General features: G+C 42.0%; 1 protein-coding gene across 1 annotated transcript in view; it reads right to left on the minus strand.

Annotated features, from left to right (window-relative positions):
• LOC135511671 (DNA nucleotidylexotransferase) overlaps positions 1-25157 on the minus strand; it is a 143369-nt gene that overhangs the window by 109658 nt on the left and 8554 nt on the right. Inside the window, exons 3-4 of the mRNA XM_064933151.1 lie at positions 20492-20599; positions 128-298 (exon numbers count right to left, since the gene is read on the minus strand). Coding sequence (XP_064789223.1) covers positions 128-298; positions 20492-20599 — 279 coding nt within the window. The remainder of the gene's footprint in view (positions 1-127; positions 299-20491; positions 20600-25157) is intronic.

Genomic DNA, 25157 nt, shown 5'->3' on the forward strand with positions numbered 1-25157 from the left:
AATCAAGACTGAACACTTCACAGAGAACAATATAGATTATATTTCTCTAGATTAAATGATAATTTTAGAAAATCCATTTAAACAATAATGTTACTCTTTAGTTAATGTGGTATGCAGTGGAGATTACCTCCATGACAGCCTTGGTGTGTTCCCCCAGGCAGGGGAGGCCCTGGATGGCCTCCAGACAGTGCACTGCTGACGGCAGACTCTTCAGGACTGAGGCTGCTTGACGGAATGCCAGGCATGGACCTTTACTTTCATTGAACTCAGAACTTTCAGCCAGCTCCTCCATCACATCCTACAGAGAAGAGGGGTGGGTGGGTGAGAGAGAGAGAGAGAGAGAGAGAGAGAGAGAGAGAGAGAGAGGGATGTGAGAAATATGAAGATGGGAAACAAAGATGAAAAGGGAAACCCAAAGGAATTGTGATATGAGGTCAGAGAAATAGAGGGATGGGAGAGAACAGAGAGAAAAACAAAGGGAGCGATAGTGTGGGGAATGAGAGAGAGATATGTCAGGTGTGCACTCAAACATCAGATGCACTGACCCGTGGTGACAGCCAGACAGGGATCGGAGTACACAGTCCCCCTCTCTCCTTTCCCTCTCCTTCTTTACCCCCATCCATCTGTCTTCCCGCCGTGGTAGGCCCAGGCGCACAGGACTTCTACTGGATGACCGCACAGCGACATTTTGGTCGCGGTGCGCCAGAGAGGAACCTGTCATTTTCCACTTGTTGACAAAAGGCTCCTTAGGGGCCTGCAGTGCTCTTTCCTTTCTGACACAACATGGTGGTTCAAACGAAAGTAAAGAACAACTGTCGGGAGTTTTCCCTTTTGTTGTTTTCAGAAGAAGGATTTGGCCGAGGGGGCGGGTTTATGCATGAGCTGTCCCAGAGGACACCATGTTCCAGGGAAGAGAAGCTTTCTTACGCGATACCTATTGCTCTGCATTGATATGAAGAACAGACTCGTGGTAAATGTAGGTATGTACAGTCAGGGTCCATAATTAATGGCACCCTTGATAAAGATTGTATGCTAAAAAATGGGAAATTATATTATTTAATACTAATCAAATTGGGAAGGAGATTTGAGAAGGAGATTTTGCTTAACAAGCAATAAAAAAATAGGGATCAAAATTTTGGGCTCCCTACCCTTGTGAGGATAAAAACACTGTGACTTTTTCGAAAATGTTTTATGAGATTGGAGAACACACTGAAAGGAATCTTAAAACATTCCTCCTTACATAATCTTTCCAGCTCCTGGATATCCTATGTCTGCGCTTATGGACTGCCCTCTTGAAATCAGACCACCGATTTTCAATGGGGTTCAAGTCTGACTGTGGCAGAGGCAGGCAGGTTTTTGGCCACAAGTGGATCTTCCATCAAGACAATAACCCCAAGCACATATCCAAATCTACAAAGAAATGGTTAATTGAACACAAAATCAATATACATGACCATCTCCCAATGTCTGTTGGAAAGCACCGTGAAGTCTAGCTTTTTGCCTGTGCTGAGTTCGATTCCGTTTATTTTTATCAAAAGAAACTCCCTAGTCCTTGCCAATGACAAGCATACCCATAACATGATGCAGCTACCACCATGCTTGAACATATGAAGAGTGGTGCTCGGTCATGTGGTGTTGGATTTGCCCCAGGACATCAAGTTAATATCAGGTATCAAGGTAAGACTCAGATGCAGACATGTCGAATTGACTATGGTTTAATATTCCAACAGGGGCAGGCAAAAGACAGGTCAAGGCAGGCAGGGGTCAGTAAACCAGAGGTGGGGCAAAGGTACAGGTCAGGGGCAGGCAGAGTGGTCAGGCAGGCGGGCTCAGAGTCAGGAAAGGCAAGGGTCAAGACCAGGAGGGTGAGAAAAAGAGAGACGGAAAAGCAGGAGCTGATAACAAAAATGCTGGTTGCCTTGACAAACATGACGAACTGGCTACAGACAAACATAGAACACAGGTATAAATGCACAGGGGATACTGGGGAAGAAGGGTGACACCTGGAGGGGGGTGGAGACAATCACAAGGACAGGTGAAACAGATCAGATTGTGACAGTTCATTTCTTTGCCACATTTTTTGCAACATTAATGTCTTATTGCAAACAGGATTCATGTTTTGGAATATTTTTATTCTGAACAAGCTTCCTTCTTTTCACTCTGCCATTTAGGTGAGTTTGGTGGAGTAACTACAATGGTGTGATCCACCTCAGTTTCTCCTATCACAGCCATTAAACCCTGTAACTGTTTTAAAGTCACCATTGGCCTCATAATGAAATCCCTGAGCGGTAGTCTTCCTCACCGGCTACTGAGTTAGGAAGGAAGCCTGTATCTTTGTAGTGACTGGGTGTAACGATACACCATCCAAAGTGTACTTAATAACTAAACCATGCTTAAAAAGTGATACTCAATGTCTGCTTTTTTTTACCAATAGATGTCCTTCTTTGCAAGGCATTGAAAAACCTACCAAGTCCTTTTCGTTGAATCTGTGTTTGAAATGCACTGCTTGGCTGAGGGACCTTACAGGTAATTGTATGTGTGGGGTACAGAGATGGGATTGTCATTGAAAAATCATGTTAAGCACTATTATTGCACACAGATTGAGTCAATGCAACTTATTATGAAACTTGTTAAGCACATTTTTACTTCTGAACTTATTAAGGCTTGCCATAACAAAGGGGTTGAATACTTATTCACTCAAGACATTTCAGCTTTTCATTTTGTATTAATTTGTAAAAATGTATAATACCATAATTCCACTTTGATATTATGGGGTTTTGTGTGTAGGTCAGTGACACAAAATCTCAATGTAATTCATTGTAAATTAAGGCTGTAACACAACAAAATGTGGGAAAGTTTGCATGCTTTTTCTCTCCTGGTCTGGTTGAGTAGTGAGCAAGATCAGTGCGGTCACCAACAGTGTGGCCGGGCCATGGGTGATCTGTCCAGACATGGTGCCTCGGGTCAGCAGGCAAGACCTGAGCCCAGCCTGGCAGGAGGCTCCACTGACCCGTTCACAACATGCAACGAGAGGATGACCTCAAACACACCAACAAGCACGCACAGACACACACACAAACACAAACACACAGGTAGTTCACACGCATGCATGCACACTCACACAACACACTCCCGCGCATACACGGCTGGGCTCCCTTCACAGCATGAGATAACAAGAGGATTGAGGCATTCATTGTGAGGGGTGAGAGGGCAGGCACCTGCTGTGCTGGGATACTCTGTCTGCACTGTTGGTCTGACTGGAGGAGCTAGCTTGGTAGTATTGTAGCAGGGGGAGCATTAGCCATAATTTAACTAGAACAACTGTACAGAGTGGGGCAGCTTTCCACTGATTATGGGGAGAGACATCTTAGCTCTATTTGTCTAGTACAGACATCGGTTGACTAGTACAGGTATCGTATGGCACCTGTGCCAAGGCTTTGCCTCAGCACACCAAACAATTGTATAAAATTGACTAAATAAGTGAAAGTGCATTTGTTTTGAATTTGCATTGGTTTTCCATAATTGCTACTGCTTTGGACCTGACCACGTTCGTGAGAGTATTTCTTATGTGTGAAGATAATGTGTCTTGAGAGTACTTTTAAATTAAGGTGAAGGGGGTGTTGTGAAGATGCATTAGGCGCGTCTCTTTCCAGAATGCGCTTTTTCCTGCCTATCCGTGTGCTTTCATTGTTTGAATTATTGTTGAGTGTTAGTGTTCATAAATTCCCCATTACATACATCACCGGTAGTAAATGAACTCTAATCCCCATAATTTCTAATCTACAATGTTTGGTTACAGTAATTTCTGTTAACGTATCAATATACAGTGGGGCAAAAAAGTATTTAGTCAGCCACCAATTGTGCAAGTTCTCCCACATAAAAAGATGAGAGGCCTGTAATTTTCACCATAGGTACACTTCAACTATGACAGACAAAATGAGGAAAAAAATCCAGAAAATCACATTGTAGGATTTTGAATTAATTTATTTGCAAATTATGGTGGAAAATAAGAATTTGGTCAATAACAAAAGTTTATCTCAATACTTTGTTATATACCCTTTGTTGGCAATGACAGAGGTCAAACGTTTTCTGTAAGTCTTCACAAGGTTTTCACACTGTTGCTGGTATTTTGTCCCATTCCTCCATGCAGATCTCCTCTAGAGCAGTGATGTTTTGGGGCTGTTGCTTGGCAACACGGACTTTCAACTACCTCCATAGATTTTCTATGGGGTTGAGATCTGGAGACTGGCTAGGCCACTCCAGGACCTTGAAATGCTTCTTACGAAGCCACTCCTTCATTGCCCGGGCGGTGTGTTTGGGATCATTATCATGCTGAAAGACCCAGCCACGTTTCATCTTCAATGCCCTTGCTGATGGAAGGAGGTTTTCACTCAAAATCTCACGATACATGTCCCCATTCATTCTTTCCTTTACACGGATCAGTCGTCCTGGTCCCATTGCAGAAAAACAGCCCCAAATCATGTTTCCACCCACATGCTTCACAGTAGGTATGGTGTTCTTTGGATGCAACTCAGCATTCTTTGTCCTCCAAACACGACGAGTTGAGGTTTTACCAAAATGTTATATTTTGGTGTCATTTGACCATATGACATTCTCCCAATCTTCTTCTGGATCATCCAAATGCTCTCTAGCAAACTTCAGACGGGCATGGCTTTGTACTGGCTTAAGCAGGGGACACGTCTGGCACTGCAGGATTTGAGTCCCTGGCGGCGTAGTGTGTTACTGATGGTAGGCTTTGTTACTTTGGTCCCAGCTCTCTGCAGGTCATTCACTAGGTCCTCCCGTGTGGTCCTGGGATTTTTGCTCACCGTTCTTGTGATCATTTTGACCCCACAGGGTGAGATCTTGCGTGGAGCCCCAGATCGAGAGAGATTATCAGTGGTCTTGTATGTCTTCCATTTCCTAATAATTGCTCCCACAGTTGATTTCTTCAAACCAAGCTGCTTACCTATTGCAGATTCAGTCTTCCCAGCCTTGTGCAGGTCTACAATTTTCTGGTGTCCTTTGACAGCTCTTTGGTCTTGGCCATAGTGGAGTTTGGAATGTGACTGTTTGAGTTTGTGGACAGGTGTCTTTTATACTGATAACAAGTTCAAACAGGTGCCATTAATACAGGTAACGAGTGGAGGACAGAGGAGCCTCTTAAAGAAGAAGTTACAGGTCTGTGAGAGCCAGAAATATTGTTTGTTTGTAGGTGACCAAATACTTATTTTCCACCATAATTTGCAAATAAATTCATTAATATTCCTACAATGTAATTCTCTGCGGAAAAAAATCTAATTTTGTCTGTCATAGTTGAAGTGTACCTATGATTAAAATTACAGGCCTCTCTAATCTTTTTAAGTGGGAGAACTTGCACAATTGGTGGCTGACTAAATTTTTTTTGCCCCACTGTATTATTACAGTCATTTACCATTCTTGGAGTGGACACGTTGTTTGCGTGTTCACCACCTTTGCTACAGTTGTGAGAAACAAGTTTTAGTTTACTTCATACCATTTGAGAGTTTTGTCAATTTCTTGGTTGTCTTTTGTTTGGAGCGCACCATGTAAATGTGTTTCTGGTTTCTCTGTCCTTGTTGAGTAAGTGTATCAGAGCACGCATAATAGTAACTGGCCTGCGCACAATGTATAAAAGTGCCCATTTGGGGATGTCTGATAGAGGAAACAAACTCTAGACCTCCTTTACTCCACACACAGAGATGCAAACAATGCTCTCCCCTGCCCTTCATTTGGCAAATCTGACCATAATTCTATCCTCCTGATTCCTGCTTACAAGCAAAAACTAAAGCAAGAAGTACCAGTGACTCGCTCAATACGGAAGTGGTCAGATGACGTGGATGCTAAGCTACAGGACTGTTTTGCTAGCACAGACTGGAATATGTTCCGGGATTCATCCAATTTAATTGAGGAGTATACCACCTTAGTCATCGGCTTCATCAATAAGTACATTGACAACGTCATCGCCACAGTGACCTTACATACATATCCCAACCAAAAGCCATGGATTACAAGCAACATCCACATTGAGCTAAAGACTAGAGCTCCTGCTTTCAAGGAGCGGGACACTAATCTGGACACTTATAAGACATCCCGCTATGCCCTCAGATGAACCATCAAACAGCAAAGAGTCAATACCTGATTAAGATTGAATCCTACTACACCAGCTCTGACGCTCGTCGGATGTGGCAGGTCTTGAAAACTATTACGGACTACAAAGGGAAACCAGCCGCGAGCTGCCCTTTGACGCGAGCCTACCAGATGAGCTGAATCACCCTTATGCTGGTTTTGAGGCAAGCAATACTGAAGCATACATGAGAGCACCAGCTGTTCTGGATGACTGTGTGATAACGCTCTTGGTAGCCGATGTGAGCAAGACCTTTAAACAGGTCAACAGGTGAACATTCACAAAGCTAGATGGATTACCAGGACGTGTATTCAAAGCATGCGCGGACCAACTGGCGTGACCATCACTGACATTTTCAACCTCTCCCTGACCAAGTCTGTGATACAACACTTTGCAGCTGAGCCGTTGTTACTCCTAGATGATTCCACTTCACAATAATAGAGCTTCCCCATGCTAACAGGGCAGAAATCTGACTAACTGACTTGCTGGAAAGGTGGCATCCTATGACGGTGCCACGTTGAAAGTCGATTTTATACACCTGTCAGCAACAGGTGTATCTGAACTAGCCGTATCCACTAATTTAAAAGGGTGTCCTCATACTTTTGGCTGGACCCAGTTGATACATTGTTGCAGGTTTGTCGCTAGAGCTCAAGACACAGAAAAGGAGACAGAGGCAGAGTAGGGTGATGAATGCGATTGAAAGAACCTATATCATGCTTTGCCAATCTCTAGCATCTCTACTTACCAGCTGTAAAGTGAAATGTGTCCGTCGCTATAAAATAAACTTCTGAATCCAACTATTGTCCAAACCGCACCCTATTCCTGTTGAGTTAGACAGTGAGCTGCCATGAGACCACACACTTCACGCAAGACTTCCTGCCACAAAATCTACCACTGTCTACACAGCAGGAATACGGTGTGGTTTGGACAAAAGTTGGATTCAGACGTTTATTTGATATTGAGGGTCACGTTTCACTTTACGTCCGGTAAGTAGAGTTCCTAGATATTAGACATATGTCTTTGTTGACATTAATTTTTTCATGGTAGGGTTATTTTCTGTCCCAACCCACCAGAATGATTCACAACTCAGAGTCCAACCAATACACAAGCTCTTGAAGTTGTTTCCCAAATCTAGCTATCTAGCTAACTTTAGCTGACCATATGCCTTGCTCTAACCTAACATTTCAACGTTACGGACAGTAATGGACAATATGATGACTTATCTTTGTAAATCCATAACTATGTACTGTATGTTATTATTGCACTTTCTGATCTAGGCTCTTATGTTGGATCTTATTTTCTTTCAACCAGGAGAGAGAGTACAAAAGGGAGGCCAGCCTTCACCGACAGCTTTGTAAAGCTGGGAGAACTCTGATACATTGCCAAAGAGGGTGAGTAAACATTGTCTTGTCACCAAATAAAACCAGTGCCAGTTCATGTCCTGGGCCCATATTCATAAAGTGTCTTGTAACTTCCTATCCTGTAGCCCTCAAATTCAAGAGGAAGCCTAACCAGCTGACTTCCTATCATTTAACAGAACAATATCTCTATGTCATGCTGGGTTGAGGGCCTCTAGGTCTGTGTGAGGGACATGCAAGAACACAGTCGTCCACTTTTGTTATGAGTGTTAGCTAAAATGATGGATTAAAAAAACAGTATATGCTTTGCACATAAACCCCTGTAAAAAATTACAAAAATATTACATCTTGAAATACTGCAGTGTGTCTGTAATATTTTCAAACATTTTAGATGCCAGTGATTTTCCTTTGAGAAATGTAGGCTATTATAATGGCTTGATTACTGATACAATGGTGCATGTATTTGTCTTTCAGTTACACCTGTGTTGGCGCCGACAGCATCTGCAGACGTTGAGTCCAGAGGCCGGGTGACCAAGCTATTGCATATGGAAAAGGCAACTTAAGTGACTGTGAGCTCCAACAAGACAAACATCAGACATGGACTGGGTCAAGTGGCTACAGATAAACTGCACTTCCTAGATTGGATAGTGAAGGAGGTCAGAGACAAGGGGCTATCAATGTCTTCCATCATTTTTTTACTGCCAATCACTAAAGGCATTAGAAAAGGTGTTCAATTATCTTATAGCAGAACTAGGTGAAGATGCTTGCACGCTTAGAAAAAATGGTTCCAAAAGGGTTATTTGTGGAGAGATAGTTCTACCAAGAAGAGTTCTTTGTAATGCAAAGGGTTCTACCTAGAACGTTTAATATCCTAAGAACTGTTTTTGAAAGAAAGGATGATTCTTTCTTTGGAAGTCAAGAAAGATTTTCGGGAAGGCAAGTGTTGTTTGGGAGACAACAAGGGTTCTACATAGAGACAACAAGGGTTCTACATAGAGACATATTTCCAAGCATGCTCTATTGCAGGGTAATTTTCAGAACTGTTTGTTTTAATATCTGTGTTTTTGCATGTGAATTTATTCGATTTGGCCTGTAAACCAGGATTTTCTTAACACCACTGTGTTAGGGTATAACTAGGCCCTCAAAGAAAGGCCTTTTGATACACTATATATACAAAATTGTCTATGCGGACACCCGTTCAAATTAGTTTAGTGGATTTGGCTTTTTCAGCCACACCCGTTGCTGACAGGTGTATAAAATTGAGCACACAGCCATGCAATCTCCATAGACAAACCTTGGCAGCTTACTGAACAGCTCAATAACTTTCGAAGGATGCCACCTTTCCAACAAGTCAGTTCGTCAAATTTCTACCCTGCTAAAGCTGTCCCGGTCAACTGTGAGTGCTGTTATTGTGGCAATATCTAGGCTCAGTCGTGAAATGGTAGGCCACACAAGCTCACAGAATGGGAGTTTGCCGAGTGCTGGGGCGCATACAAATCGTCTGTCCTCGGTTTCAACACTTACTACAGAGTTCCAAATTCCCTCTGGAAGCAACATCAGCACAAGAGCTGTTCATCGGGAGTTTCATGAAATAGGTTTACATGGCCTAAGAACACCATGCGCAATGCCAAGCGTAGGCTGGAGTGGTGTAAAGCGCACCACCATTGGACTCTGGAGCAGTGGAAACATGTTCTCTGGAGTGATGAATCACTCTTCACCATCTGGCAGTCCGACAATCTGGGTTTGGCGGATGCTTGGAGAAGCAACCTGCCCCAATGCATTGTTCCAACAGTAATGTTTTTTGGAGGAGGAATAATGGTATGGGGCTGTTTTTCATGGTTTGGACTAGGCCCCTTAGTTCCAGTGAAGGGAAATCTTAACTCTACAGCATACAATTACATTCTAGATGATTCTAGAATGTCATTGTAGGGGATGGCCCTTTCCTGTTTCAGCATGACAATGCCCCCGTGTACAAAGTGAGGGTCCATATAAAAATGGTTTGTCAAGATCGGATCGGTGTGGAAGAACTTGACTGGCCTGCACATTTCCATGACCTCAACCTCATCTAACACCTTTGGGATGAATTTGAATGCTGAGGCCTAAGCTAGGACTAATTGCCCAACATCACTAATTATCTTGTGGATGACTGGAAGCAAGTCCCAGCAACAATGTTCCAGCATCTAGTGGAAAGCCTTCCCATAAGAGTGGAGACTGTTATAGAAGCAAAGGTGACCAACTCCATATTAATTCCCATGATGTTCAAGTAGCATACTTTTGCGTATGTGTACACGTTGAGTATGTGTAATTATTGTCATAAAAGTTTTTATTTTAAAGGCTAATAAGGCTGTTAGAACCATTCATTGATGTGTAATTATTGTCATAAAAGTTTTTATTTTAAAGGCTAATAAGGCTGTTAGAACCATTCATTGATGTTTCTAGGAAGAACACTCCAAAGATAAAACGGTTCTCGGTAGAACCTTTAAATATGGTTCTAGGCAGAACCCTTCATATAGGATTCTAGGTACAGTTGAAGTCGGAAGTTTACATACACTTAGGTTGGAGTCATTAAAATTCATTGTTAACAAACTATAGTTTTGGAAGTCGGTTAGCACATCTACTTTGTGCATGACACAAATAATTTTTCCAACAATTGGTTACAGACAGATGATTTCACTTACAATTCAATGTATCACAATTCCAGTGGGTCAGAAGTTTACATACACTAAGTTGACTGTGCCTTTAAACAGCTTGGAAAATTCCAGAAAAGGATGACATGGCTTTAGAAGCTTCTGAGGCTAATTGACATCATTTGAGTCAATTGGAGGTGTACCGGTGGATGTATTTCAAGAACTACCTTCAAAATCAGTGCCTCTTTGCTTGACAGCATAGAAAAATCAAAAGAAATCAGCAAAGACCTCAGAAACAAAGTTATAGACCTCCACAAATGTGGTTCATCCTTGGGAGAAATTTTCAAATGCCTGAAGGTACCACGTTCATCTGTACAAACAATAGTACGCAAGTATAAACACCACGGTACCACGCAGCCGTCATACTGTTCAGGAAGGAGATGCGTTCTGTCTCCTAGAGATGAACGTACTTGGTGCAAAAAGTGCAAATCAATCCCAGAACAACAGCAAATGACATTGTGAAGATGCTGGAGGAAACAGGTACAAAAGTATCTATATCCACAGTAAAACAAGTCTTATGTCGACATAACCTGAATGGCCGCTCAGCAAGGAAGAAGCCACTGCTCCAAAACCACCATAAAAAAAGCCAGACTACGGTTTGCAACTGCACATGGGGACAAATATCGTACTTTTTGGAGAAATGTCCTCTGGTCTGATGAAACAAAAATATAATTGTTTGGCCATAATGACCATTGTTATGTTTGGAGGAAAAAGGTAGAGTCTTGCAAGCCGAAGAACACCATCCCAACCGTGAAGCACGGGGGTGGCAGCATCATGTTGTAGGGGTGATTTTCTGCAGGAGGGACTGGTGCACTTCACAAAATAGATGGCTTCATAAGGGAGGAAAATGTGGATATATTGAAGCAACATCTCAAGACATCAGTCAGGAAGTCAAAGCTTGGTCACAAATGGGCCTTTCAAATGGATAATGACCTCAAGCATACTTCCAAAGTTGTGGCAAAATGGGAAAAACAAATTCAAGGTATTGGAGTGGCCATCACAAAGCCCTGACCTCAATCCTATAGAAAATCTGTGGGCAAAACTGAAAACGTATGTGTGAGCTAGGTCTACAAACCTGACTCAGTTACTGTCATTCTCTGACCTTTAATATCTCTGTTTTCTTTATATTTTGGTTAGGTCAGGGTGTGAGAAGGGTGGGTATGCTAGTTTTTGTATGTCTAGGGGTTTTGTAGGTCTATGTATTTATATGTCTATGGTGGCCTGATATGGTTCCCAATCAGAGGCAGCTGTTTATCATTGCCTCTGATTAGGGATTGTATTTAGGTGGCCCTTTTCCCTTTTATGTTTGTGGGTTCTTGTTCTATTTTAAGTTGCCTGTCTGCACTACTCATTTTAGCGTCACAGTGTGTTTTGTTGTTTTGTTTGTTTGTTCAGTGTTCATTCTTAAATTAAGAAGAATGTACGCATACCACGCAGCACCTTGGTCTCTTCCTTACAACGAACGTGACAGAAGAACCAACCATAAAAGGACCAAGCAGCGTGTTCAGGAGGAGCAGACACCATGGACATGGGACAAGATTTTGGACGGTAAAGGATCCTGGACGTGGGAGGAAATATTGGCAGGAAAGGATCGCCTGCCATGGGAGCAGGCGGAGATAGCGCAGGAGGAACGGCGATGATACGAGGGGACACGGTTAGCACGGAAGCCCGAGAGGCAGCCTCAATAATTGGAGGCTCAGGTCTCCAACCTGACTCAGCTAATCTCCTCGTGTGTCCCACCCAAAAAATTGTTTTATTGGGTATTATATTTAGGTGGCCATTTTCCTTTTTGTGTTTGTGGGTTATTGTTCTATGTTTAGTTGCCTGTCTGTACTACTCATATTAGCTTCACAGTTCGTTTTGTTATTTTGTTTGTTCAGTGTTCATTCTTAAATAAAGAAGAATGTACGCATACCACGCTGCACCTTGGACTCCTCCTTACAACAAACATGACAGTTACACCAGCTCTGTCAGGAGGAATGGGCCAAAATTCACCCAACTTATTGTGGGATGCTTGTGGAAGGCTACCAGAAACATTTGAACCAAGTTCAACAATTTAAAGGCAATGCTACCAAATACGAATTGAGTGTATGTAAACTTCTGACCCACTGGGAATGTGATGAAAGAAATAAAAGCTGAAATGAATCATTCTCTTTACTATTATTCTGACATTTCACATTCTTAAAATAAAGTGGTGATCCTATCTGACATAACACAGGGAATGTTTACTAGGATTAAATGTCAGGAATTGTGAAAAAACTGAGTTTAAATATATTTGACTGAGGTGTATGTAAACTTCTGACTTCAACTGTATAAACATGTACAATAGGTTCTATGAGGAACTCTACATATAGGGTTCTAGGTGGAACCCTTTGCAAATGGTTCTACCAAGCACCTAAAAGGCTTCCCATATGGGGACAAACCGAAGAACCCTATATGGTTCTATTTAGCACCTTTTTTTCCAAGAGTGTAGGTTGACAGAGACCAGGAACATAAGGCTGAAATCCAACAGATTGGAATGTAACATGGCAAGACCCTCTCACAGTACAAAATCAGAGTTTTGTCTTCTTTGAATGGAGAGGGGAACTGCAGACAAAACTTAGTTCAGGAACATCTTAGAGGAGTAAATTAGCCATTTGCTTAATTAAGGACACAGCACATCTTTACTCCATCAAGGCAGCCTGTACTGGATTTAGTACTGAACTAATTGAGGCAGTTGTAGAACACAGGACATAAATATTTGACTTAGCCTATGTTGTCAACAACCTTCCAGTATTCAGATTACAACATGCAAGAGAAATTCTGCACATCATCAGTAAAGATTTTGATTACATGGGTTAAGTTGATGAGGAAGATGAAGACTTTGAGATGGAAACACAACTCAGATACCCCCAAAAAAAGGTACACTTGCACAAACATGGCACCATTGGTTAACAGTAGGCCACTAGAATGAAGCTTTTAATACACAACTGTCGTTCAATAGTGCATTCGGAAAGTATTCAGACCTGTTACCTTTTTCAAAATTTTGCTACATTACAGCCTTATTCTAAAATATATATTTTAAAAAATATCCTCATCAATCTACACACAGCACCCCATAATGACAATGTGTATTACATATATATTTGCATAAGTATTCAGACCATTTGCTATAAGACTCGAAATTACGCTCAGATGCATCCTGTTTCCATTGTTTCTACAACTTGAGTCTAACTGTAGTAAATTGAATTGATTGAACGTAATTTGGGAAGGCACACCTGTCTATATAAGGTCCCACCGTTGACAGCGCATGTCAGAGCAAAAACCAAGACATGAGGTCGAAGAATTTGTCTGTAGAGCTCCGAGACACGATTGTGCTGATCTGGGGAAGGGTACAAAAAATGTCTGCAGCATTGAAGGTCTCCAAGAACACAGTGGCTTCCATCATTCTTAAATGGAAGACATTTGGAACCACCAAGATGCTTCCTAGAACGGGCCACGCGTACAAACTGAGCAATCGGGGGAGGAAGGCCTTGGTCAGGGAAGTGACCAAGAACCCGATGGTCACACTGACAGAGCTCCAGAGTTCCTCTGTGGAGAAGGGAGAACCTTCCAGAAGGACAACCATCTCTGCAGCACTCCACCAATCAGGCCTTTATAGTAGAGTGGCCAGACAGGAACCACTCCTCAGTAAAAGGCACATGACAGCTTGCTTGGAGTTTGCCAAAAGGTACCGAAAGGACTCTCAGACCATGAGAAACAACTCTTTGGCCTGAATGTCAAGCATCGCGTCTGGAGGAAACCTGGCACCATCCCTACAGTGAAGCATGGTGCTGGTAGTATCATGCTGTGGGGATGTTTTTCAGAGGCCGGGACTGGGAGACTAGCCAGGATCGATGGAAAGGTGAACGAATCAGTACAGAGAGATTCCTGATGAAAACCTGGTCCGACTATAATATTTGTTGGTCTTTATCTGTTGTGGTGTAGTACTGTCTTTTTGCTAGCTAGAGAAATCTACTTTAAGTGCTGCTTGTCTTCCCAGTGTCCTACTTGGTGTGTGAACTGTTGACCGCTCATAACTTGCAGATAGTTGTTGACATATCAACCAGGATCAACAGGCAGAGCAATTTGTGACTTCTTTTGGTAGTCAGTGGCTGTATTGGAGGGGGAGTGGTTTCACCTCAATAAGGCAATCAACAATTAGTACAGGGAGGTGTGCTCTCAATCTCTGCTGGGCAATTATCAATTTGTGTTAGTTCTTCAGTCTCTCCTGGTTTCTCGGCCGGCAGCTGTAAGCGGCAGTCGTGTCAGTTTTGATGCAAAACGAAGAACATTGCCGAAACAAAGACTGTTCTGCGGAGTTGTTTTCTGTCTCCCTTTCCTCCAACCCTAATCACTCAGCCCCTACCCAGATGGTCATGCTCCATTGCAATCTTCACCCTCTCTCCTACTACTCTCTCCTCTTCTATGATATCATATTTCCCTTCTGCTAAATCCTTCTCCCTGCTGTCTCCTGATTCTGCCTCATCGACCCTACTCTCCTCCCTTCTGCATCCTGTGACTCGCACTGTCCCCTTTCCAGTCCTCCTCCTCCCCCTCCCTTCTCCCTCTCTGTAGACTACTTTGTCAGCCACTTTGAAAAGGTTGACAACATCCGCTACTCATTCATTCAGCCTAGTGTGTCCACTGGTGTCATTCACACAGAACAACCCTACGCCTTGACCTCTTTCTCCGCTCTCTCTCCAGATGACATCCGGCAACTAGTGAGGTCTGGCTGCCCGACATCCTGCCCGCTCGACCACCTCCTCCCTTCTCCAGACCATCTCTGGAGACCTCCCATTCCTCACTTCCCTCCAACTCATCCCTGACCACTGGCTGCAACCCCTCTGACCTCAAAATGGCATGAGTTGCTCCCCTCAAGAAACCAACACTCGACTCATCTGACAAACTGAATACTTGTATCCCTTTCTTTTCTTTCCAAAACACTTGAGCATACTGTCTTTGATCAGCTCTCTCTGTTCTTATCTATCTGGCTGCCTTTGACACCCTGAACCACCAGGCTCTGCACATTTTTGAATTGTATCCCACATGGCTGGCAGCTCCTACCAGGTGACATGGAGAGGATCTGTGTCTGCACCATGTACTCTCACTACTGGTGTCCACCACGGCTCGGTTCTAGGCCCTCTTCTCTCTATACACCATGTCACTTGGCTCAGTCATATACTCACATGGGCTCTCCTATAACTGCTCCTCCCCCCGTTCTGACACCCAGGTGGCAACATGCATCTCTCTGTGCCTGGCAGATATCTCAACTTGGATGTCGGCCAACCACCTCAAGCTCATCTTCGACAAGACGGAACTGCTCTTCCTCCCGGTAGAGAGCAGTCTATGACTTGTATGGCTGGAGTCTTTTTGGTCCTTCCTTTGATACTGTCTAGTATATAGGTCCTGGATGGCAGGAAGTGTGGCAACAGTGATGTACTGGGCCGTACACACTATCCTCTGTAGCACCTTATGGTCAGATGCAGAGCAGTTGCCATACCAGGCGGTGATGCAACCGGTCAGGATGCTCTTGATGGTGCAGCTGTAAAACTTTTTGAGGATCTGGGGACCCATGCCAAATCTTTTCAGTCTCCTGAGGGAGAAAAGGTGTTGTCGTGCCCTCTTCACAACTTTCTTGGTGTGTTTGGACCATGATAGTTTGTTTGGACCATGATAGTTTGTTTGGACCATGATAGTTTGTTTGGACCATGATAGTTTGTTTGGACCATGATAGTTTGTTTTGACCATGATAGTTTGTTTGGACCATGATAGTTTGTTTGGACCATGATAGTTTGTTTGGACCATGATAGTTTGTTTGGACCATGATAGTTTGTTTGGACCATGATAGGGGTTCTGAATGTTTCAGCCTCCTCATTGCCCTGAATGGGTACCTAAAAGAAGTTCTCCTTTTGCAACAATTTTAACTTGCTGCTCGGAGCAACCAGCAATCTTTAAAAGAGATGGGATTCCCCCTATTTCCAGCAACTGACGGTCTTGGTCTGGTAGTGCTCCAATCCTCCCTGTCATAATTAGCAACAGAGGACATGGGAAAGCATATTATGTCCCGTAGTGTAGTTAATTTAAGTAACCTAATTTATGTTCCTCTAACTCCCCTAATTAGCATGTCAAGGTCGGTTCATTGAATATAAGATCTCTAAATAATAAGTTGTTCACATGCAATTTGTTATTTCCAAATACATTGATATGTTCATGCTAACTGAAACCTAAGACAGTAGGTTAAGTATGAAACAAATCGAATGTAATTGATTTTTAGATTTTAAGGCAACAAAATGGGATGACTGTCACTCGGTACCCTCCTCTTCATTGACATTCAAGGCACTAGAAGCTGATTTGTTTAAGTCTTTATTAATGCTAAATATATGCTAAGATGTGCAGTATTTGTTAATTATTGATATATATTTTTTTTACTTTTGATATCTGTTTCTCTATTGAATCCTATGGGGAATTATTTATATATAAAGTTCTTACTATTGATATCGATAATTAACATTCAATTTTTCATATCAATAAATGCTTTGATATAAAAATGTGTCATTGATATCGAAAATAACATTATTGTTGTAAAAAAAAAAATTATTAATAGAAATAATACAATGAATATACCTGTATGTTAAAACGGCTTTCCATACTCTACTAGACTACAAAAAGAGGTTATGCCTACTGTTGGCCCCAACATACTATCAATTGTAAATGGATCCTTCCCAGCCTGCTTTAAAATTGCTCTGATCCAACCTCTTCTTAAAAAGCTCAATCTTGACCCCTCTTTACTGAGCAAATATAGACCTCTCTCAACTTGCTTTATTTATCCAAGATTTTAGACGTCTTCAACGTTGGCTTATGAACACCTTATTTGGAAAAATTCCAATCGGGCTTCCACTCACTTCACACAACGGAAACTGCTTTATTAAAAGTCAGTAATGACCTTGTGTTGGCTGAGGATGCCGGCGAATGCTCTATTCTAATTATTTTGGATCTCAGTGCCGCGTTTGATACTATTGATCATTATATACTTGTTGACCGGCTGGAGAGGTGGGTGGGAATCTCAGGACTTGCCCTCGACTGGTTCAGATCATATCGATGTGGCAGATTTTTTTTCAGCAAACATGGGTGGTTCAGTATCGTTCCCAGCACCTATTCACTATGCCTTTTGTCATCTAAGAATTATAGCTAAAGTCAAATCTTTTTCTTCAGTCCCTGATCTGGAAAAAGGTATACATGCTTTTATTTCCTCTTTGAATGCATGTCTCCGTCATCTACAGTTTGTCCCAAATGCTGCAACTCGACATTTAACAGGCACCTATTTTCGCTTCTTTACACTGGCTACCAGTCACTTTTAGACTAGATTTAACAAAAGTATTAATCACATTTAAGACTAGGCTTGGTTTATCCCCATCCTATATCTCTGATATTTTATCTCCCTACGAGCCAGGACAAAGCCTGAGATCCTCTGGCATGGCGATGAGAGGAGATCAGGCTTGCAGAGTCAGTGGCTCTATTTAAATCCATGCTGAAGACACATTTTTATGAAGATGCTTTTAATGTATGATTTCAATGTACCGTATTTTAACTAGTTTTTTTTTCAACATTATTCTTCTGCATCATGAGCTTTACCCAGTACCTGGATATTTTAGCCAAAAATCTTTTTTTTTCTGGCTGAAACTTGACTGCAAGTGGATCTTCCAGCTAGACAAGAACCCCAAGCCACACATCAACATCCACAAAGAAATGGTTAATTGAACATAAAATCAACATTTAGCAATGGCCATCTCAGACTCCGGACATGAAACCCATTGCAAACCTGTGGTTTGAAATGAAGAGGGCAGTCCATAATTACAAACGAAGGATATCACGGATATGGAAGGATTCTGTTCTCCAACTTATCAAATATTTTTGAAAAGGCTCAGTGCCATTATCCTCACAGTGAGGTATTGAAAACAGTGGTGTCAATCATTTTGACCCCTACCTTTTTGAGAGAAAAAATATTACTTGTTAAACAATTGTTTTTCATCTTTATCAAGGGTGTTAATAATTTCAGACCACACTGTATATCTCCACACCTTTTAGATGTGTTCATCCTTGTGGAGAAACCTTCTAGGTGCTGTAGTTCATTCAGGCTCTTTGATATTTCACCAGACCTCCCTGGTCTTTAACCCTAATGCTCCCAGGATATTAGGATTTAGTTTAATTACTTCTGTCTCTACTCCACAGCCACAGGTTGAACTGACATTACAGTAATTATCTCAAATAACACTTGTGAGTGATGTATGTTGAAGTGGAATAATGAGTGAAACATCAGCCTGATGAGGAGTGAAGGGAGACTGGTGATTACAGAGCTAATGCAGTGGAAAGGAACAGGGGAAGGGGAACCGAGCACCACTCCCACTCAAGTGTCTGTCTCGGTCTGTCTGTCTGTGTGGGTGGGTGTGTGTGGGTGGCATGAACATGTCACATGAATATGTGTGCAAGTGTGAGAGTCTGCATGTGTAGTCAGTCAGGGAGAAGTGAAAGTCATTATGAAACAGATGTCTCCATATGCTCCCAGTAAGCTCTGCTTAATAAGTCTTGGAGGAACTCTTCATCACCAAGCACCAACCTCCCACACACCAAGCCCCACTGGAAGTTTGAGATCAGATCAGCCGTAGTCAGAAGTTCTACAGCTGCACCATCGAGAGCACTGGTTGCATCACCACCTGGTATGGCAAGTGTTCGGCCTCCAACCGTAAAGCACTACAGAAGGTAGTACGTACGGCCCAATACATCACTGGGGCCAAACTTCCTGCCATCCAGGACCTCTATACCAGGCTGTGTCAGAAGAAGGCCCAAAAAAATGCCAAACACTCCAGCCACCCCAGTCATAGACTGTTCTCTCTTCTAACGCACGGAAAGCGATACCGGAGCACCACGTCTAGGTCCAAAAGGCTTTTTTAACAGCTTCTACCTCCAAGCCATTGACCTTGGCTTGTAAGTAAGCATTTCACTGTAAGGTCTACACCTGTTGTCTTTGGCACATGTGACAAATAAAACGTGATTTGATTTGCTTTGATACACTACGCTTCCATAGAGTATCTCTCAGGTATTCCCTAAGTAACTTTATCTTCATTTGAAGTGCTTTTGATCACCTTGGACTGTCAGCAAAACAGCCCTCACAGTGCACATAAAGACTATATTACACACTGGCAGAAAGAATTAAAAACTTGTAATGAGATTTATCTGAAAACATATATTTTTTAAATGTTTGTGAGAAGGCGGCATTGTTATTGTGTAGATAAACGTTACGGGGCACAAAGCAATGGCAAGCTGGAGTATTAAGGCTAGTTTATACTTGGACTAACGACATGTCTGTAGACAACAAGAATGCGACAAGTATCGCTGGTCATTCCAGTGGAATGTCTTTAGACCGTTGCTGCAACAGTCCATTTCCTTGTCGCACAGACATGAAAAAAAGTATCTGCGACTGTCGCAACATCCGTTGTCGTGGTTGCCGGACTGCTACAGCAACTAGAACAAATCCTCTTGTGACAAGGAGTTCTAAAAATCTCTAATAGATTGACCTTTTATTTCATCACACTGTAGTAGTAAGCTATTTTCTGTAAACTTGCCATTACTTTGTAAATAATTATGTACTTGGGGTTTATTTTCTTGTAATAATTGATAAAAAAAGTAGCTAAAGTAAATGTCATCAGCTATGCTCTGTTCATTATATGAACTGACGAACCAAAACATTGTTTAGAAAATTGCTTTAAGTTGCCTTCATTTTTAAAACAGATGGTTTTTTTGTGTTGTTTACAGACATGCCGATAGACGGACCGTAAACCAGCCTTCACACTCCCTCACATCCTGTACCCTCCACCATCTCTCTTTCCCCTGGAATTGGCCACTAGCTGCCCGATGGCCAGATGGCGTAGAGACAGATCCGTCATTGTTGGTGAGAAGCTTTACGTCAAGTGCCCATCTCAGTCTGGCGTGCCTAGCCTCAGGGTCAGCCCATACCAGCCTGTGTCAGTCCTCGTGGGCACCTCAGCTGTTCTGCCTTCATCATGGCCTACCTGCAGATGCTTCTCATTTGTAGGTTAATTTATCTGATTGGGGTCAGCGTCGGTGCATTGGTGTGTGAAGGAAGAGACCCCAATCAGAGCACAACTGGTTAGGATGGATGCTTTGTGGGAGCAATGAGCGTGTAATTGCCTCACAAAGACAGAGATAGGGACATGCAATTGAGAAGGTGTGCTTGTATGGGGGTGTGTTCTGTTTTTCCTTACTGTGAATATCTTGTTGTGATTTTCCGTGGTCGTCCGCCTCTGACATGCGTATTGAGAAACATTGGCCACAGCAGTGGGTGGAGAACAGTCTGTCCCTGTGGGTGTGTTCTGTGTACAAAAAACAAACAAAAAAATGTATTTGAATTCATCGGGAAATACTTGCTCCAGTGGGAGTGGTGTTCACCAGCAATCCAATCATAAGTCACCGCATCAGCCAGAGTTTCTGGATCATGCAAAATGTGACAAAAGGGGAATTTCAAAAGGTTACATGAAATTGTTATGAGTTCTGAAAGCTGAACAACAATAAAGGAGGTTGAGAATATCCCAGTCCCCATGTCACCAAGGCAACAGTCTAATGACACTCATCATACAGTCTGGTGGCATCCAAGTCCATTACTCCAGCTAACCTGTAACACATAAAGAATTCTTGCAAACCCATAATCCAATGTGCCTCTTGTAAATTGCTGTTTAATTTCCTAAGAAGAAATTGTCCACGTGTGATGTATCAAAAGGATTACAGATGTAATATTAATGTTCTCGCAGACAATTAGACATCTACAATGGAACATTGTGTCTGTGAAAATGACCTAGTGGCTCAGGAACACGGTGACAGAGAAGAATCGTAAGGAGGTAATGCCACCATGCTGTGTTGACGGAGATACGTTTAAAGAAAGGGCGTTAAAAGGAAGATAATGAAAAAGGGCTTGGCTTCTTTCAGGTTCTCTCACACTGGATGACAGAATAAATCAGTAAGGGATACAAAAAAAATCATCAGTTATTCCCTAGCCAGAGTGCTCTCCTGTTCTTAAAAAACCCCATTGAATAGCTCTGAATATATTTCATGGCACCAGATTTTATGCCAATCAAAAGTGAAACTTAATTTCACCTCTCCTAAACAGATCAGAAAATAACATACATTTTTTTCTGCCTTTGCGGTATTTTAATCCTCTGACTAAAAGTTTGTGTGGGCATGTGGACGGGGCTGTGAACGCTTGTGTGTGTGTGTCTACACAGACTAGTGGTATCCACACAGACAGAGAGGTGTGTTCGGGCCGCCCAACTAGGGTTAGGGGTCACAGAGGCATCCACTCCTACGGGGGGGCACTAGCTCTTCCTAAACAGAAGATTGATGACAGCCACCGCACAGGGATAACAGGTGTCTCTGTGTTCACAGAGACACCTTACGCATCTCTTTCCAATCTTGCAACCATTCCCACAATCTCTCACTCACTGTCTCCTCTCTCCTTGTTCTCACCATCACCTATTCCACATCCCACTCCACTTACGCAAAACAGCCACTGTAGGATGGAAAGCCGTTTTAACATATATTAATTGCATTTTTTATGTCAATAATTTCATATTTGTATATCAATAACTACATCGGACGATACTCGTTCACTCTGCTCGTTCATGCTGCTCCTTCCATGGGTAAGAAAATACTCCTACCATTGTCTCTCCCAAGCATCTTTGACCTGTGTTTTGGCTTACTGCCCCGCATACTGCTTGTATCCGCAACACTAACATGCCAGTTGGTAATCTCCCGCTCGTTTAGGTAAGTGCAGCCGGGGTCCATACAGTGAGCAAGTTCTACGCTTTCTCACTGTTTATCGTGCATGTGTGATCTCACTGGTGCATGTGTGATCTCACTGGTGCATGTGTGATCTCACTGGTGCATCTGTGATCTCACTGGTGCAAGTGTGTGTTGCTTGAGTGTGTTTGCCATTTCACTGGCGGAGCTTGTTTTTGGGAGGTGGGGTGTGGGTTGTGTTCGCAAACTCTTTTTAGCTCATAACAAGCTTGTAGCATGGCTAACACAAAAAACGCCACAAAGCTCAATGCGAAAGAGGAATACGTATCAAGCACTACACTTCATGAACTACTCGATCAACAAAAAGAGTTCTATAAAGATCTAATAGATCTGCAGGAAAATCACTTTAAGTCCTTCCTGCAGCTCTTTATGGATTCTACACACAAAGGGTTGATGATCTGTAATGGAATTTAAACACAGTTTGGAAATTACGCTGTCGGAGGTGGAGGAGATAAAGGTCATGAATGTCACCTGCCAGACCGCATTCAAAGCCATGTCTGAGGATTTCGCAAATTTCCAAACAACACTTGACAAGCACTCTTCCAAAGGAAACTACCTCGAAAACCGATCGAGGCGCATTAACATTTTAATCGATGGAATTGAGGATGTAAAAACCCATTAGATATTAATGGAGAACAATAAATATAATGATTGTTTTGATACAGATTCAAATTTCCAGAAATTTACCAGAAATGATTTGATCACTTGTGTTTACTATAATGCTAAGCAATTTAACAACCTGTATAGCAGTTTATCTAATTCCAAGACAAGCATATTTTCTAACTTTCATTTGAACGTTCGCAGTATTTGTCACGTTCTGACTTGAGTTCTTTTGTTATGTCTTTGTTTTAGTATGATCAGGGCGTGAGTTGGGGTGGGTTGTCTATGTTGGTTTTTCTATGTTGTGTTTTGCGTTTGGCCTGGTATGGTTCTCAATCAGAGGCAGGTGTCGTTAGTTGTCTCTGATTGAGAATCATATTTAGGTAGCCTTTCCCACCTGTGTTTCGTGGGTGATTGTTTTATGACTTTGTGTATGTCACCAGACAGGACTGTTTCGTTTCATGTCATTCTCTTTGTTATTTTTGTTTTAGTGTTCTGTGATTAATAAATTCATCATGAACACATACCACGCTGTGCATTGGTCCTCCGGTCCTTCATACTCCTCAGACAAGGACAATGAACGTTACAGTATTCTTAAAAATCTTGACCACCTTGTTCATCATCTGTCTTCTCTCAATCATTCATTTTCCTTTGTTGCCCTTTCAGAAACATGGTTAACGGAAGAGACAACCATGGTTTTATCACATCTCCTTATAATGCTGTTCACCACTATAGAACCTCAAGAGTCAGAGGAGGAGTGTCCATTTTTGTTCATAAACGTTTTCAACTCTTTGTTAAAGAGAACCTCGCACTTACATCTGATAACAGTGATGATGAATCTCTTTTCATAGAAATTCTCCTCTCTGGTAAATAGTTTATTGGTAGTTTCATTGATAACCTTGCATCAACTTTGGATTTGATTAATAATGAAGATAAAATGGGTTTTCTATTGGGTGATTACAACATAAACATATTTAAAAGTGATGAACCCCTCACTGACATCTGGCTTTTTAAATACTTTATACCCCAAGATTGATCAGTTCATCAGCACCTTTATTGATAATATTTGTGCATATTCATTAAATAATGTGGCTAGTACAGGTTCCCTTTATATTGACTTTTCTGAGCACTCCCAATGTTCCACTTATCTTTGCCAGCTGGAAATGAACATATGGGAATGATTAAAGCCAGATTCTTCAACAAAACTAATTGTGAGCACTTTAAGACGTTGATATTTCATGGGGAAATGTTTATTACCAGAATTTCCTCATATCGTCCAATTCTGTATTTCACCACTGCTCTCCCTTAGTTAAACCACATAAGAAAGCAGCAGATGGGTTCTGTAAACCTTGGTTTACAACAGGTCTAAAAAAAAAATCCTCAGTAAAAAAAAAAAGACTAGTTGTATAAAAGTTTTGTCACAAATCCCTCTCCCCCTGAATTCCCTGAAAACTCACAGGGCTGAGCTTGCTTTAAGCAGGTTTGTATCGCGTAGTTCTGCCTTATGCAACTGTAGGCCTAAATAAAAGTCAGCACACAGTCTATGTCAGCTATTGTGCTTTTTGATTAATTCCAGTTCATCATTTTGGATTGAAAAAGTCTAGATAGCTTAGTCAGCTCAAGTTTGAATATAAACCAAATTTGATCCCCTCCACATTTTCTCACAAACAAATGGCCTATAACTAGGCCTACACAACATTATTGCTTTGTTTACCCTGGCCAGAGGGACAGGGTGCATAGCAGGCTAGACTATGCAGCTGCTGTTGTTAGTAGCCTACAGTTGATCAGAATGAAAAAAAGTATCATTTCCATGCAATACAGCATGTCAGATCACTAATGTTTAGGTGCCTGGAGTGGTGGTTCATCACACTTGCTAAATAAATACTTAGAGGAAAGTGGAGAGTGGACCTTCAGAGACCTGCACTTTCCTTGAATCTGATTGGTCAGACACACACAAAGCCTGCAGCAGCACTCCAATGTGAAGAACAGAGAAATTGTGCATGAGTTCTCAAATCATGAGGCAAATCGACAACAACAAAAACTTACTTTGCCCCTCTTTTTAATTATTTGTGTCGATGTACTGTATTTTATACATAATAAAGTACGTTGAAAAGTGCTGGGGCAAATGCCGCCTCGCCACATGTTTTCCGGCAGCCTGGTCATTGTTAATACTTGGTTGAAGCACAATTGCCAGCCATTACAGGTGTGAATCATTTTGAATAAGATGAGTATTGTGTTGGCAGCATCATGTTATGGGTATGCTTGTTACCAATAGTGGCTGTGGAGTATGTTAGGATCAATATATATATGAAAGGACCAAAGGATAGGTCAAAAGTTGGAGGAAAACCTGCCATAGTCTTCAGAAAACCTAACACTGAGATTTTTTAGAAGAACAATTACACAAATTCAAAGGTATTTTTTGAGAATTGAGAATTCCTCAATGGTCTAGTCATTTCAATCCTGATCTAAACCTGCTTG

Source organism: Oncorhynchus masou, chromosome 24 (assembly GCF_036934945.1).
Source record: "Oncorhynchus masou masou isolate Uvic2021 chromosome 24, UVic_Omas_1.1, whole genome shotgun sequence".
In the NCBI taxonomy this organism is placed as follows: domain Eukaryota; kingdom Metazoa; phylum Chordata; class Actinopteri; order Salmoniformes; family Salmonidae; genus Oncorhynchus; species Oncorhynchus masou.